Source organism: Amblyraja radiata, chromosome 20, assembly GCF_010909765.2.
Source record: "Amblyraja radiata isolate CabotCenter1 chromosome 20, sAmbRad1.1.pri, whole genome shotgun sequence".
Classification (NCBI taxonomy): domain Eukaryota; kingdom Metazoa; phylum Chordata; class Chondrichthyes; order Rajiformes; family Rajidae; genus Amblyraja; species Amblyraja radiata.
The window spans coordinates 8,573,498-8,589,400 of record NC_045975.1 but is presented as its reverse complement, the minus strand read 5'-3'; the positions used below and the strand labels follow the sequence as shown (position 1 = coordinate 8,589,400).

At 46.2% G+C, this 15,903-nt stretch overlaps 1 protein-coding gene across 2 annotated transcripts; it reads right to left on the bottom strand.

The window, feature by feature from the left end:
- Positions 1-301: 301 nt before the first annotated feature.
- slc35c1 (solute carrier family 35 member C1) lies at positions 302-8,424 on the bottom strand. 2 transcript variants are annotated; one of them, XR_004415066.1, is made up of 3 exons: positions 7,720-8,418; positions 1,189-2,163; positions 302-1,145 (listed from the first exon to the last, which is right to left on the bottom strand). XR_004415066.1 is itself a non-coding variant. In XM_033038748.1 (3 exons), the coding sequence occupies exons 2-3, from the start codon at positions 8,231-8,233 to the stop codon at positions 1,604-1,606; spliced, it is 1,074 nt and encodes a 357-aa protein (XP_032894639.1). In that variant the 5' UTR covers positions 8,234-8,270; positions 8,382-8,424; the 3' UTR covers positions 302-1,603. The 2 variants fall into 2 exon arrangements, 1 of the variants encoding a protein (XP_032894639.1); XM_033038748.1 differs by having other exon boundaries at positions 302-2,163; positions 7,720-8,270; positions 8,382-8,424.
- Positions 8,425-15,903: the final 7,479 nt, after the last annotated feature.

Here is a 15,903-nt window from a genome sequence, read left to right as displayed (position 1 = left end):
CCTTCTGAACAGTTATAAAGAGGAAGAAAGTCTGAAGTCCCCGACTAGTCCGAGACTCCAGTCTTCAGTAATGTGGTTAACCCTGAATGCACTTGGAATGAGAAGCCAGGCTTTACTTAAGGCAGACAAAAATGCTGGAGAAACTCAGCGGGTGCAGCAGCATCTATGGAGCGAAGGAAATGGGCAACGTTTCGGGCCGAAACCCTTCTTGCAGTTCATTGAATGTAATCAAAATCCACATCTCACCAATTCACAAACACATCCTTTGTCAAAGTTAATAATTAAGGCAAAAAGGATCAAAAATTGTGGTAAAAGAATTTATTTTCAAATTACCAAAAGACCATTAAACTTTGGATTAACATTCTCAGACCCATGGCATCGTTTGCATTGAAAACCCCAATCATGAAACACTATTTTTCAAAGTAACCACAATAAGTTTATAATTTTAGTGAAAATATATAAAAGTGATTTAAGCATATCAAATTATTGCAAGATAAACTTGCAAGAGATCCTTTCAGTTCTCCTTTATCCTGAAGGAATTAAAAACTGTTACACAAAACAAGATGGAAATATGTCCACTATCACTTCCACTAAACAGACAGGTCCACCACCGGTCCAGTACCCTTAGATCCAGAGCCTTTCTGAATTATCTGTTTGGCCAGATGGTGCACCTAGACAGCCGACGAGCCGAGATATCGGCCCGTAAAGTCGGAAGTTGGCTATAGGAATGGATCTGCTGGCCAAAGCCCCGGCCACAGGGGACAAATTTGACTCGCCGATTAACACGGATGTCTCGATGAGGTCGTGATCGGCCATCTAACCCAACCCAGATGCCACATTTTCGGGGAACTTCCAGGGGGTTTTCAACTACGCTTTTGTAAATTTGCCCGGATGAAAGGAGGTGCCAGACCATCAGTTGCCGAAAAATCGGCAGTGGACCTGTAGTTTCCCCATTCAGGAATTTGATTATATTTGGAGAACTGAAATTCAGAAATTCATTGTACCACTTTGCACCAATGCCCAAAGACAAACTTCTAACCCAAAGAAAGCATCACACACCAAAATCTTTCTTTTGACCTTACCGCAGCAAGTATGGGAAACATTGATCTAATTGTCACACTAACCAGGATGGGGCAGAGGAAATCCTAGTTTCACAAGAGGTGGAAGGGGAGGGGGGTGGGTGGGAACAAGAGGATCAAGTAGTTGACAGATGGTCCAGGAACTAGAGCCAATCCCCAGGCTATACGTACGGAGTGTGACGTTTCCCCATTAACAGCAAGGAATCTCAGAGAACATTGAACAATGGGTCACAGGAGTGACCCCCAGTGCTTTCACCCATTTACCAGTGGAGGATACTCAGCACACACTGCCTCTTGTGTTTATCCATCATTGATGTTGAGGTCTCATTGGCTTGAGTGGGCACATGGTTAAACCTGGAGCTGTACAAGGGCACTCCAGCGCTGTTCATCTTGCCAACAGGAGAAGCAGCTAGAAAAAATGGGCAGTTTCAACCATTTGGCAATTTCCATTCTCCGACTATCAAGTTCCCCTTTCCCCCATCAATCTTCCACTGTACATTCAGCCCAATTAAATACTCCCCTTTTTAGACCTTAGCTTCATCCCTCTCTTGGTTTTTGTTTAATGTCTGTTCCTGCACTCTCTTCATTTCCAGCCCTTTCACCCAGGTGTAGGCAAAGGACCCAATGAGGACCAGCAGGTTACTCATCCACCAGAGGAAGGTCTTGGCCTCTTCAAAGTAGGACACGGCCAGAACGGTTTGCGTGCAGGCCTTGGCAGTTCCAGAGACGTTATGGGTCAGTGGGCTGGTGAATTTGATCTGTAGTCCTGTGACGTATCCAATGGCAAACCCAAACACACCTCCTAAAACCATGATTGCCCAGAAGCTGTGACTGCCGAGCTTGTCAAAGTTATACAGTACTTTCAGTTCCCCCGTGATTGCGATTAATGGAACAAACAGTATGCAGGCATTGATGTTGTTGTAGTAGGTTAGTTTCCAAATGCTGCCGTCTACAGCCGGCAGAACCTTCTTGGTGTAAATGGCATTCAGCGACACACACAAACTGGCCATTACGCCAAACATGACTCCTGACCAGGACAGACTGCCTGCTGCACCCTCTTGGTTTATTCCCAGGCAAAAACCACCTACAACAAAGAAATAACAAAGTCATGCATTAAGGGCTGCAAAAACAGACATGTTTAAACACATCGAAACATAGAAAATAGGTGCAGGAGTAGGGCAGAGCCAGCAACGCCATTCAATATGATCATGGCTGATCATCTAAAATCAGTACCCCGTTCCTGCTTTCTCCCCATATCCCTTGATTCTGTTCACAGACTCATCGTTTATAAAGGCAATGTTGGAATTTGGTTGGGGCATTGTCAACACCGTCATCTCGATTCTGCGGTCAGTCCCTTCATTAACAGGAGCGGCACGGTGGCGCAGCGGTAGAGTTGCTGCCTTACAGCACCAGAGACCCGGGTTTGATCCTGACTATGTTGTGTGTGTATGGAGTTTGTACGTTCTCCCCGTGACCTGTGTGGGTTTTCTCTGGGTACTCTGGCTTCCTCCCACACTCCAAAGAAGTACTGGTTTGTAGGTTAATTGGCTTGGTAAAAGTTGCAAATTGTCCCTAGTTTTGCGTAGGAGAGAGTTAGTGTACGGGGATCGCTGGTCGGCGTAGACTCGGTGGGCCGAAAGGCCTGTTTCCATGAAGCAGCTTTAAACTAAACGATCAGCCATGATTACAACGAATGGCGGTGCTGGCTCGAAGGGCCAAATGGCCTCCTCCTGCACCTATTTTCTATGTTTCTATACAAACCGAGAGGCAAGGATATTTGACAAAGGTGATAACAGGTTTAGTCAGCTGCCTGTGACAGCAGAAACAGGAAACAGACGCCTCAGATGTATGGTTTTGGCTCAAGAACCGCGGGCCCAGTGGACGACAACGTTGGGAGCTCGTAGGTCCCAGGTTGCTGACCGGTTCTCCGGAGCTCCCGTGGCAACAGCCCCCAGCCGCGGAGTTTGAACCGGCCCGTTCGCGGAGCTCGGATTCGGCCGCGGGACTTACCATCACCCGGCGGGGTCACAACATCGGAAGCCTGGATCTCCTCAACGCAGAGGGAGAAGAGGGAGGGAAGAGACAAGGACGTTTAGACTTTTGCCTTCCATCACAGTGAGGAGGTGCCTGGTAGACTCACTGTGGTGGATGTTAAATCTGTGTTCATTGTGTGTTTTGTTATTTTATTTTATGTTATGACTGATAGGCACGAAATTTCGTTCAGACTGAAAGGTCTGAATGACAATAAAGGATACTTTGACTTTGACTTTGGAGAAAAAGTTATACCATAGGCTGTAGTGATCTGCAATACACTGCCTGAGGTGGAAACAAACCCAATGTTGGCATTGGATTATTATGCAGTGTACCGCGATACAGTGGAAAAACGTTGTATTGTGTACTAATCAGTTAATTCATGTTACTGCGTGTATAATCAGACCATACACAGGTGCAAGAAATGCAAAGAGAAAAATAAAGAGTGCAGCATCTAGTATTACAGCTAAAAAGAAATTGCAGATGAAAGAAAAGTGCAAAGGCTACAATGAGATAGATGGGAGAGTTCAGGACTACACACTTAGCTCATGAAAGATTCATTCAACAATCTGATAACGGCAGGGACAGGACTGTTCCTGAATCTCACGTGCGTTCGTTCATGCTTTCATGTGTTCAAGTCTTTGTACCTTCTGCTCGAGGCAAGATTCTCTGTAATTTATTGTGGGTTTGCGCAGGGCAGTTCCCAAACCAATTTGTTATGCAAAAGTGGAGCAGTGCAAATATTTAGAATAATTTTCATAGCGTGATGCAATAGACAATAGACGCAGGAGTAGGCCATTCGGCCCTTTGAGCCAGCACCGCCATTCAATGTGATCATGGCTCATCATCCCCAATCAGTACCCCGTTCCTGCCTTCCCCCCATATCCCCTGACTCCGCTATTTTTAAGAGCCCTATCTAGCTCTCTCTTGAAAGTATCCAGAGAACTGGCCTCCACCGCCCTCTGAGGCAGAGAATTCCACAGACTCACAACTCTCTGTGAGTAAAAGTGTTTCCTCATCTCCGTTCTAAATGGCTTACCCCTTATTCTTAAACTGTGGCCCCTGGTTCTGCACTCCCCCAACATCGGGAACATGTTTCCTGCCTCTAGCATGTCCAAACCCTTAACAATCATATGTTTCAATAAGATTCCCTCTCATCCTTCTAAACTCCAGAGTGTACCAGCCCAGCCGCTCCATTCTCTCAGCATATGACAGTCCCGCCATCCCAGGAATTAACCTTGTAAACCTCCGCTGCACTCCCTCAATAGCAAGAATGTCCTTCCTCAAATTAGGGGACCAAAACTGCACACAATACTCCACCAGGGCCCTGTACAAGTGCAGAAGGACCTCTTTGCTCCTATACTCGACTCCTCTTGTTATAAAGGCCAACATGCCATTTGCTTTCTTCACTGCCTGCTGTACCTGCATGCTTACTTTCATAGATTGATGAACAAGGACCCCTAGATCCCGTTGTACTTCCCCTTCTCCCAACTTGATGCCATTTAGATAGTAATCTGCCTTCCTGTATTTGCTACCAAAGTGGATAACCTCATTATCCGCATTAAACTTCATCTGCCACTCCCCCAACCTGTCCAAGTCACCCTGCATTCTCATAGCATCCTCCTCACAGTTCACTCTGCCACCCAGCTTTGTGTCATCTGCAAATTTGTTAATGTTACTTTGAATCCCTTCATCCAAATCATTGATGTATTTTGTATATAGCTGCGGTCCCAGCACCGAGCCTTGCGGTACCCCACTAGTCACTGATGGTCACTTTAAAGCACCTACTCACTAGTAACCGTGTCACCAATCCGAGGTTTGGCCTTTGCCAGGGAAAGTCGTCTTCAGACAACACAGAACAGAGTAATCTTTAAATGGTGAGAGGTGCTCAAAGGGACCATGGTGTGTTTGTACAAGTCAGTGAAAGCAGATGCAACCAGTGATTAGGACAGCAACCATATCAGCCTTTGATGCCAGAGGATTTGAATACAGGATAAGGTAATCTTACCGCAACTGTACAGGGCGTGGATGAAGTCACACTAGAAATATTAATCTCCACACGAACAAAGGAAATACTAGCCATTGAGTGAGCCTAGGTTCCCCAGACAGGTTTAAGAATGGTAAGCGTGTGTATGTGTGCATGCGTGTGCGCACGTTGGGGGATGGGGGGGGTAAACAATGAGAAAACTGAGACAATTCTTTAGAGTTTAGATGAACAAAAAATCTTATTGAAACTTGAAATTCTTAAAGGTCTCCACAGGCTGGATTTAGGCCCCGAATGAGAGGTCAAGAATCAGGAGTGAGAGGAGGTAATTGAGGCAGGTACAATAACATAATCTAAAAGGCATATGGACAGGCACGTGGATAGGAAACGTTTAGAGGGATATGGGCCAAACGCAGGCAGATGGGATGAGTTTCAGACTCTAAAGGGTCCCAACGCTAAATGTCATTATTCCCTCCACTAATATTCCTCCAGCAGTTTCCATATCCTGCAGTCTCCCCCAGCTGTAGCCCTCAATTAAATACCCCCCCCCCCCCCCACTTCAAGGAAAGAGAAACAGACCAAGCCTGTCTGAAGAAGAGTCCCAACATCCATTCCTTCTACAGTTTGTTGCCTGATCTGCTGAGTTTCTCTAGCACTTTGTATTTTGCTCAATATTCCAGCATCTGCAGTTCCTTATATACAGTGCCCTCCATAATGTTTGGGACAAAGACTCATCATTAATTTATTTGCCTCTGTACTCCACAATTTGAGATTTGTAATTGAAAAAAAAAAATCACATGAAATCAAAATTGCAAGAGCAATGTGCACATTGTCAGATTTTAATAAAGGCCATTTTTATTCTACCATGTAGAAATTACAGCAGTGTTTATACATAGTCCCCCCATTTCAGGGCACCATAATGATTGGGACATATGGCTTCACGGGTGTTTGTAATTGCTCAGGTGTGTTTAATTGCCTCCTTAATGCAGGTATAAGAGATCTCTCAGCACCTAGTCTTTCCTCCAGTCTTTCCATCATCTTTGGAAACTTTTATTGCTGTTTATCAACATGAGGACCAAAGTTGTGCCAATGAAAGTCAAAGAAACCATTATGAGACTGAGAAACAAGAATAAAACTGTTACACACATCAGCCAAACTTTAGGCTTACTAAAATCAACTGTTTGGAACATCATTAAGAAGAAAGAGAGCACTGGTGAGCTTACTAATCACAAAGGGACTGGCAGGCCAAGGAAGACCTCCACAGCTGATGACAAAATAATTCTCTCTATAATAAAGAAAAATCCCCAAACACCTGTCCGAGGTCAGAAACACTCTTCAGGAGTCGGGTGTGGATTTGTCGATGACCACTGTCCGCAGAAGACTTCATGAACATAAATACAGAGGCTGCACTGCAAGATGCAAACCACTGGTTCAAAGGTTTATTTATTAGTCACATACACCTAGGTGTAGTGAATTGCTTGTTCCCAATGCAGCACATAAAAAAAGAATACAAACATGACAATAATAAAGAACTTTAACATAAAAAACATCACCCCACAATGGTTTCCATTATGAGGGAAGGCACTAAGGTTAGCCCCCAAAATAGGATGGCCAGGTTACAGTTTGCCAAGAAGTACTTAAAAGAGCAACCACAGTTCTGGAAAAAAGGTCTTGTCAGCAGATGAGATGAAGATTAACTTATATCAGAGTGATGGCAAGTGCAAAGAATGGAGGAGAGAAGGAACTGCCCAAGATCGAAAACATACCACATCATCTGTGAAACACAGTTGTGGGGGTGTTATGGCCAGGGCATGTATGGCTGCTGAAGGTACTGGCTCACTTATCTTCATTGATGATGCAACTGCTGATGGTAGTAGCATGATGAATTTTGAAGTGTATGGACATATCCTATCTGCTCGTTCAAACAAATGCCTCAAAACTCATTGGCCAGCAGTTCATTCTACAGCAAGACAAAGATCCCAAACATACTGCTAAAGCAACAAAGGAGTTTTTCAAAGCTAAACAAATATCAATTCTTGAGTGGCCAAGTCAATCACCTGATCTGAACCCAATTGAGCATGCCTTTTATATGCTGAAGAGAAAACTGAAGGGGACTAGCCCCCAAAACAAACATAAGCTAAAGATGGCTGCAATACAGGCCTGGCAGAGCGTCACCAGAGAAGACACCCAGCAACTGGCAATGTCCATGAATCACAGACTTCAAGCAATCATTGTTTGCAAAGGATATGCAACAAAACACTAAACATGACTACTTTCATTTACATGACATTGCTATGTCCCAAACATTATGGTGCCCTGAAATGGGGGACTATGTATAAACACTGATGTAATGTCTACATGGTGAAACCAAAATGTGTAAAAATGGCCTTTATTAAAATCGGACAATGAACACTTTAAACATGTGATTTTTTCTATTACAAATCTTCTCAAATTGTGGAGTATAGAGGCAAATAAATAAATGATGGGTCTTTGTCCCAAACATTATGGCGGGCACTGTATCTCTCCAGTCTCTCTTCAATTCCAATCTAGGCTACATCCTTGTGTACATTAATTATCCTGGGGATATATCCCGAGCATTGCGAATTGCCACACAGTTATAATTACCTACGATGATGCCACAGCATAGTATTGCTCGCAAGGAAGTGGTCTGCTTCAACATCACATAGGAGAGCAGGACGTTGAAGACGGTGGTCAGGGAACGGCCGACGTTGTAGAAAGCCACCCCGACGTACTTGAGGCACAGGTTGTTGAAAGTGATCATCCCGATGAAGACGATGGAGAGTGGGAGAACCTCCCTGGAGACCTTGATGTCGAAGGCGATGAAGGGGAATTTCACCAGGTTGGGGCAGAGCATGGCCAGAGTGTTGAGCAGGAAGCAAAGCAGCACGGTCATACTGCACTGGAAGCAAGTTACAAAGAGCGGCGCGTCCAGCTGCAGAACCGGGCTGGCCAGCAGATACTTGTTCACAAACACCATGGTGATCGATACGAACCAGTACACCAGCACCACGCAGGTGATCTTCACCGCTTTGGTTGCAAACGGCTCGGAGCTGCCCTGCTCTGAGCTGGACATCGCCATTTTGAGGATGTGGGAGCGCTTCAGGGAAGTAATGTTCATGGCCCACCGCAGCAAGACATGCAAGAAGATTTTATTGCTGACAATTTACCAAAAAAAAATACATATGGAATTAAACGGCAACAATCAAAATCACGTTTATCAAAATACCAAATTAATGCATAAATAAACAGATGTAATCCACACTCACGCCGCGAATGCGGAACAGGCGTCGCTGCTCCACTTCCGGGTAATGTATCACAAAGATCCTATAGCGGAGATATTTGATGTATCATTTCCACGGTCGCCTGGCAACCGGCCTTCCAATGGGATTTCACATTCCAGCGTCGCTCTGGGCTGCGCCTCTGCGGCGGAGGGAACCCCTCGGTCATTCCCATTCCCACACCCACCCTGACCTCTACGTCCTGGGCCACTGGCAGACTGAGGCCCAGCGCAAATTGGAGGGACAGCACCTCATGTTTCGACTGGGCAGTTTACACCCCCAGCGGTATGAAGAAGGGTCTCCAGAGGAGCTGCCTGTTCCGCTGAGTTACTCCAGCTATTTGTGTCTATCTTCGGTGTGAATTTCTTTCTCGAACTTCAAGCAACCCTTGCATCCCCTCTCCCCCTGTCCCTCCCCCCAATCGTCGTCGTTGTCGTTGGCGTACCAGTCGCACTGTCGTTCTGTTGAGTTCCACTGTCTGAATAACGGTCAAAAAGCTGGAGTACCTCAGCGGGTCAGACAGCTTCTCTGGAGAAAAGGAATAGGTAGCGTTTCAAGTCGTTTCAAGTTCGTTTCATTTCATTTGAGCCTCTATGAGGTTCAAGTGACAAATAAATTGTATTGTGTATTGTGTGTATTGTGTATTCTTCAGACTCGGGGGAAAGGGAAAGAAGAGATATAGGGGGGTTGCACGTAAGGTCACTGGGTCATAGGGCTTGACGCACGGCGCCGCTCAATCCATCTGGAGGACATCCGTAACTTCCGGTATATTTTATTAATGCAAGAAACGAGTATTTTCCTACCTGCTAAAAACCGCCAAAATGTTGTATTTTTGCGCTGAAAAAAATTGTGGAAGTCGGGGTAAGTGTGAGAGACATGTACCCAACTTCAGAATTCCAAAAGTGAAGCGAAACGAAAGTAAAGAGAAACGAGAGCTGAAGGGACAACAGCAGCTAAAGTGCTTGGTAAACATTGGCTGTGCAGATATCCGAATTGAAAATATTGGGAATTATCGCGTTTGCTCACTGCATTTCATCAACAGTAAGGTATTTTTTGTGTTTTTTCTTGATTCCTTTGGTATCTAAAAAGTCTCAGAAGTGATAAATCTGGCTGTAAATTTTCCTTCAGATGCGTTTTCAATTTGTATGTAAAAACCCACTTGAGAACCATGGGCGATTTAAAAAATGTACAGCCAGATTTATCACTTCTGAAACTTTTTAGATGCCAAAGTAATCAAGAAAAAAGAAAAATAATGCCAGTTGATGAAATGCAGCGAGCAAACGGCCAATGTTCGCTAAGCACTCTGGCTGTTGTTGTCCCTTCAGCTCTTGCTTCTATCTACCGTCATTTCTCCTCACTTTTGGAATTCTGAAGTAGGCTAAATGTCTCACACGCTTATCCAGATTTCCATAATTATTTACAGCGCAAAAATTGACAATTTCAGCGGGTTTTAACGGGCCCGCTACGCTGGAAACAATGGTAAGTGCTTACCTGCAGTTCATCGCGTGTACTCTATTTGGAGTAGCGTAGCAACAGTACGGGTCATGGGTCGTGACCCGACTGCCGTGAAACCTCCCTATAGAAATTCTACGGGTTACCTTGTTACATCATTGTTGTGGGCAGAAAAGGACACAAAGTGTTGGAGTAACTCAGCGGGTCAGGCAGCATCTGTGGGGAACATGGACGGGTGATGTTTTTGGGACAAGAAACTTCTTCAGACCCGTAACATCTTTGTTTTCCGAGGATGCTGCCTGACCCGCTGAGTTACTCCAGCACTTTGTGTCCTTTTTTCTGCAGTCCCTTATTTCTACAATGCTGCGTGAAGCATCTGTTTCTGTGTTAACATCAGTAATTCCATTAAAAGGAGGAACAGCATCTCATATTTTGCTTGGGCAGCTGCCAACCCAGTGGTATGAATATTAATTTCTCTAACTTCAAGTAACCTTTGCAATCCATCGCTCTCCATCCCTCCCCCACCCAAGTTGCACCAGGTTCACGTTCCCATCCAGCAAACAGCTAACAATGGCCTGTTTCATTTAGCATTGTTACATTTTTGCGCATCTTTTATTCATTTGTTCTATATCTCTCTCTCTACATCACTGTCTATATCTCTTGTTTCCCTTTCCCTTGACTCTCAGTCTGAAGAAGGGTCTCGATGCGAAATGTCACCCATTCCTTCTCTCCAGGGCTGCTGCCTGTCCCGCTGAGTTACTCCAGCATTGTGTGTCTATCTTCCATTTAAACTAGCATCTGCAGTTCCTTCCAACACATTTTGTCTGCTACCTATGCCTTTTGTGCTTCACAAGCAGTACATACCAGAGCAAGTCTGGGAACATACACAGAGTGAAGAGTTCTATCCAGACATTGATATTGCCTTCATTGAACGGCACAGACAGGCAGCACTGATTATGGTCACAGCATTTGTGCACTCGTTGCCTCTCAGTAGTGATTACTGTGGAGCAATCTAATCCAAGCTAGAGTGTTGACCGTGACTCCGGTGCCATTCCATAGTGTGTACGCCCATTGAGCACCAGTACCACATCATTCTGAAACAAAATCTGTGCACCTTTTTTAAATAAATACCCAGAAATACCATAGGTACACAAAAAAGCTGGAGAAACTCAGCGGGTGCAGCAGCATCTATGGAGTGAAAGAAAAAGGCAATGTTTCGGCCCGAAACCCTTTGGGTTTCGGCCCGAAACGTTGCCTTTTTCCTTCGCTCCATAGATGCTGCTGCACCCGCTGAGTTTCTCCAGCTTTTTTGTGTACCTTCGATTTTCCAGCATCTGCAGTTCCTTCTTAAACCCAGAAATACCATTGCAGGCACAAATTGTGCATATGATTCAGCTTCTCCATTCTCCAGAATCATGTGGTACTGGTGCTCAATTGGGTGTACACACTATGGAATGGGACCAGAGTCACGGTGATGTGAAAAGCAACAGCCGTGGTTTCTGACATATTATGGTCTTTGTCCTAAGTTAACCTGCAAAGAGTTCTCTCACAACTGGGTTTCACTGGATTGGAATGTTCATTGCGGAATTTGCCGCTGTTTGCAGCAAGCATCTGTCACCATGGCAACGGTGCACTATGGACCACTTGCACTGCCATGGACGTAGAGCGTAGAACAGCACAGCACAGGAGCAGGCCCTATGGCCTACAATGTCTGTGTCGAACATGATGCCAAGATAAAATAATCTTCTCTGCCAGCACATGCTCCACATCCCTCCATTCACTGCATATCCAAGTGCCTGTGTAAAAGCCCCTTATATGTCACTATTGTATCTGCCTCCACCAACACCCCCGGCAGCATGTTCCAAACACCCACCACCCTCTTGTAAAAAAGATCTGACTCTCACATCTCCTTTAAATTTACCCCCTCTCACCTTAAAGCAATGCACTCTAATCTTTGACATTTTCATCCTGGGATTTGTTGTCTAATTGCATATATTTGAGCTGATGTTTTGTTTTTTTGCACACGTTTTTCATTTTACTGTCTTGTAGAATTGTGTATAATCTATTCATAATTGATGTTTTTGGGTGTTGACCAAGTCTATGTGGCTGTGATGCTGCTGCAAGAAAGATTTTTATTGTTCCTGTACCTCACTATATTTGTGCATATGGCAATAATCTCGCACTTGATTTGACTTGCTGTCTACAACCTCATTCTATATGTGACTTTAGATTTCAGTGATACAGATACAGGAACAGGCCCTTCGGCCCATTGAGTCCATGCCAACCAGCGCTCATCTTATACACTAGCACTATCCACAAACACAATAGGGACAATTTACAATTTTACTGAACCCAATTAACCTACAAACCTGTACGTTTTTGGAGTGTGGGAGGAAACCGGAGCAGCCAGAGAAAACCTATGAGGTCACAGGGAGAGCATACAATCTCCAAACAAGCAGCACCGATAGTCAGTATCGAACCTGGGTCTGTGGAGGTGTAAGGCAGCAACTCTACCACTGCACCATTGTGTCGCCCAGTATCTGTTCTTTTTTTTTTCTCTTATTCACTCTCAATCTTCTTATCTCAATCATAGTTATTTAAACAGTCAACAAGGAATGCCAACGATTCTATTCTTTGCTGGTTTATACCTTTTGACACTGGTTACAGATTGAATCTTCCCCACATCCTCTTGATGTACAATTCAATAACGCTCCCAGCAGTGCGCCATTCAGCGATGTGAATGGATTTGACATTATTATTTACACAATATTTACCGAGGTAAGCTTTTGTGTCAATGTTTGGGATGTTCAGAATCCTATTGTCCCAGTTAAAGGTCCCGAGCTAATATTTGCACGGATAATTCTTCGTTCATTTATAAGAAACACGGATGATACAAATGTTTTAACATTCATGAGCAAAAAGCAAAATGCTTGAGGAACTCAGCGGGTCAGGCAAATGGAATGGAATACTTTATTGTCACATGTGACAAGGTACAGTGGAATTCTTTGCTTGTATACCCAATGTATACGAATAGCGGCCGCCCACGGCGCTGACAAAGTTACAAAGCACGCCGGCTCCTCATTTTGTTGTCCCCCCCCCCCCACAGTGGTCCCCCCTCGCTGGGTCCCCATTGTCCATTGTTCTTCCCCCCCCACCCTCCTCACGAGGGATCCTCCATTGTTTTTCCCCTCCCTCATGGGGGGGGGGGGAGCGGGGTCCTCCATCATTCATCCCCACCCTCATGGCGGGTCATCCATTGTTCTTCAGCGTCCATAAGGACTCTTCTTGAGAACTGCCTCCTTGTCATAGTGGAGGGGTGATGGACAAGATGCTGAGAGTTAAACCATCTGGAGCGGTGCTCTTGGCAGTGTCACCCACGGCGGGCAGGTCAAGGGCAAGGTTTCACACAAAGCGCTGCCCAAGTTGAAGACGGTGAAACATGGTGGAGGATGGTGGCTGGGCAGCGGGTGAAACACCACAATGGCTGAGAAGTTTGAAGAAGGCTGCAGCAGGGAGAGACTCCCAACTGTTGTAGAGTCTATGCCGTTGGCCCTGGGTTTGGCTCTGCCAAGGACCATGTGATGGCCATTTATGCACCAGTCTCCCCACGTTAAAAGATGTCCTGCACGGGCATCCATCCGGAGGGACATAATGACTGTGTCTCCAGGATCACCCATCAAGTCAAGTCAAGTCAAGTTTATTCGTCACATACACATACGAGATGTGCAGTGAAATGAAAAGTGGCAATGCTCGCGGACTTTGTGCAAATAGACAAACAAACAAACAACCAAACAAATTACAAACAGAATCACATATTCTTTTACATATTAAATATTGTGGGCGGAAGGAAAAAGGTTCAGTAAAGTTAGTCCCTGGTGAGATAGGAGTTTACAGTCCGAATGTCCTCTGGGAAGAAACTCCTTCTCAACCTTTCCGTTCTCACAGCATGGCAACGGAGGCGTTTGCCTGACCGTAGCAGCTGGAACAGTCCGTTGCAGGGGTGGAAGGGGTCTCCCATGATTTTATTGGCTCTGGAGTTGCACCTCCTGATGTATAGTTCCTGCAGGGGGGCGAGTGCAGGGGACCTCCTGCAGGGGGGACCCACCAGGAGGTCAATCATATTTGGCTTTGATGGTTCGCTGATTAAAGTACATTGAGAAGAATTTTGCATGTTATAGAATTGGACAGAATTGGAAAATCTCTGGTCCCATATGACAGCATCATTGATATGACATCGGCGCGGCTCTGGCTGCAGCGGCTCTCCGGCAGTCCTGTTTGTTTTGTGTTTTTTGGGTTGTTTATTTTCGTTTTGGTTAGTCTAGTTTTGGTTTTTAGTTTGTGTTTTTTGGGGGGGGGGGTTTGAAACGGGGCTTGCTGTCTCTCCCTGCGGGGGAATGCGACTTTTTTGTCGTATTCCCCTTCTCTGCCTCCGTCTGCGCTGAGGACTAATGGCGGAGCTGGCGACCTCGAGGCTCAGGAGGCAGAGCCCGCCAGGACTCGCACTGAGCTCGCTCCCGTGAGGACGGCCCGGCTCGGGGCTGGAACAGGGCTTTCGTGAGGGGCTGACGGCCGGCCCGAGGAAGGAACGGTGCTCCCGTCGGAGTGGCCGAGCTCGGGGAGGTACGGCGTTCCCAGCCCGAGGGAGGAGCGGCGCCCAGTCGGGGCGGCCCAGCCTGAGGGAGGAGCGGTGCCCGGTCGGGGCGGCCCAGCCCGAGGGAGGAGCGGCGCCCGGTCGGGGCGGCCTGGCGCGAGGGAGGAGCGGCGGCCTGGCGCGAGGCTGAGACGGTGGCAGTACTCACGTGAGGGCGATCCGGCCCGGGGCTGGAACGGTGCTCCGGGGGCTGGGACGGCAGTTCTGGTGGCGGTGGCCTGAGACCGGGGTTCGGCCGCGGGCCAGCGGCTGCGTCAGCAGGTCTGGTGAGCGGCAGCTTCGACTACCCCGGGCCGCGGTGTTTGAGCCGCGGGACAGGTTTTAACATCGCCCGGGGGGTATCGCCTCAGCGCAGAAGGAGAAGAGGAGGGAAGAGACTGCAGCCCTAAGACTTTTGCCTCCATCACAGTGAGGAGATGTTGGGTGGACTCACTGTGGTGGATGTTAATATGTGTTTATTGTTGTTTTTTTATTGTATTGTATTGTATGTATGACTGCTTAAATTTCGTTCAGACTTCGGTCTGGATGACAATAAAAGGCTATCCATATCCATATATGGTCCTCAGCTGGGGTGGCAAGGCGGTAGAGTTGCTGCATTGAGATCATAAGATCATAAGCGATAGGAGCAGTTAGGCCATTTGGCCCATCGTCTACTCCGCCATGGCTGATCTATCTCTCCCTCCTTGCCCCATTCTCCTGCCTCCTCCCCATAACCTCTGACACCCGTACCAATCAAGAATCTATCTATCTGAAGAAGATCCCAAATGTCACCCATTCCTTCTCTCCAGAGATGCTGCCTGTCCCACTGAGTTACTCCAGCATTTTCTGTCTACCTTTGATTCAAACCAGCATTTGCTGTTCTTTCCTACACAAGAATCTATCTATCTCTGCCTTAAATATATCCACTGACTTGGCCTCCACAGCCTCCTGTGGCAAATAATTCCACCGATCCACCACCCTCTGACTAAAGAAATTCCTCCTCATCTCCTTCCTAAAAGAACATCCTTTATTTCTGAGGCTATGACCTCTAATCCTAGAATCCCCCACTAGTGGAAACATCCTCTCCACATTCACTCTATCCAAACCTTCCACTATTCTGTATGTTTCAATGAGGTCCCCACTTGTTCTTCTAAACTCCAGCGAGTACAGGCCCAGTGTCTTCAAACGCTCATCATATGTTAACCTCCTCATTCCTGGGAAACCTCCTCAGGATCCTCTCCAGAGCCAGCACATCCCTCCTCAGATATGGTGCCCAAAATTGCTCACTGTCAGGTCTCACGTTTGATCTAGTTTCTGTTTCTTATTGTTTTTATTATTATTGTTTGCATTCTTGTTTTATTTTTGGTGTCTCACATCTCCTCTCGTTTCAGGTCCCATTTCCTGTCATGTCGTTTCCCCTCGTGTGAT

Excerpts from the sequence above, each read along its gene's own strand:
- slc35c1 (XM_033038748.1), bottom strand. The coding sequence starts at position 8,233 with ATGAACATTACTTCCCTGAAGCGCTCCCACATCCTCAAAATGGCGATG. Across the intron at positions 2,164-7,719 it reads ATGCTGTGGCATCATCGTAG|GTGGTTTTTGCCTGGGAATA; the intron begins GTAATTATAACT and ends TCTTTGTTGTAG.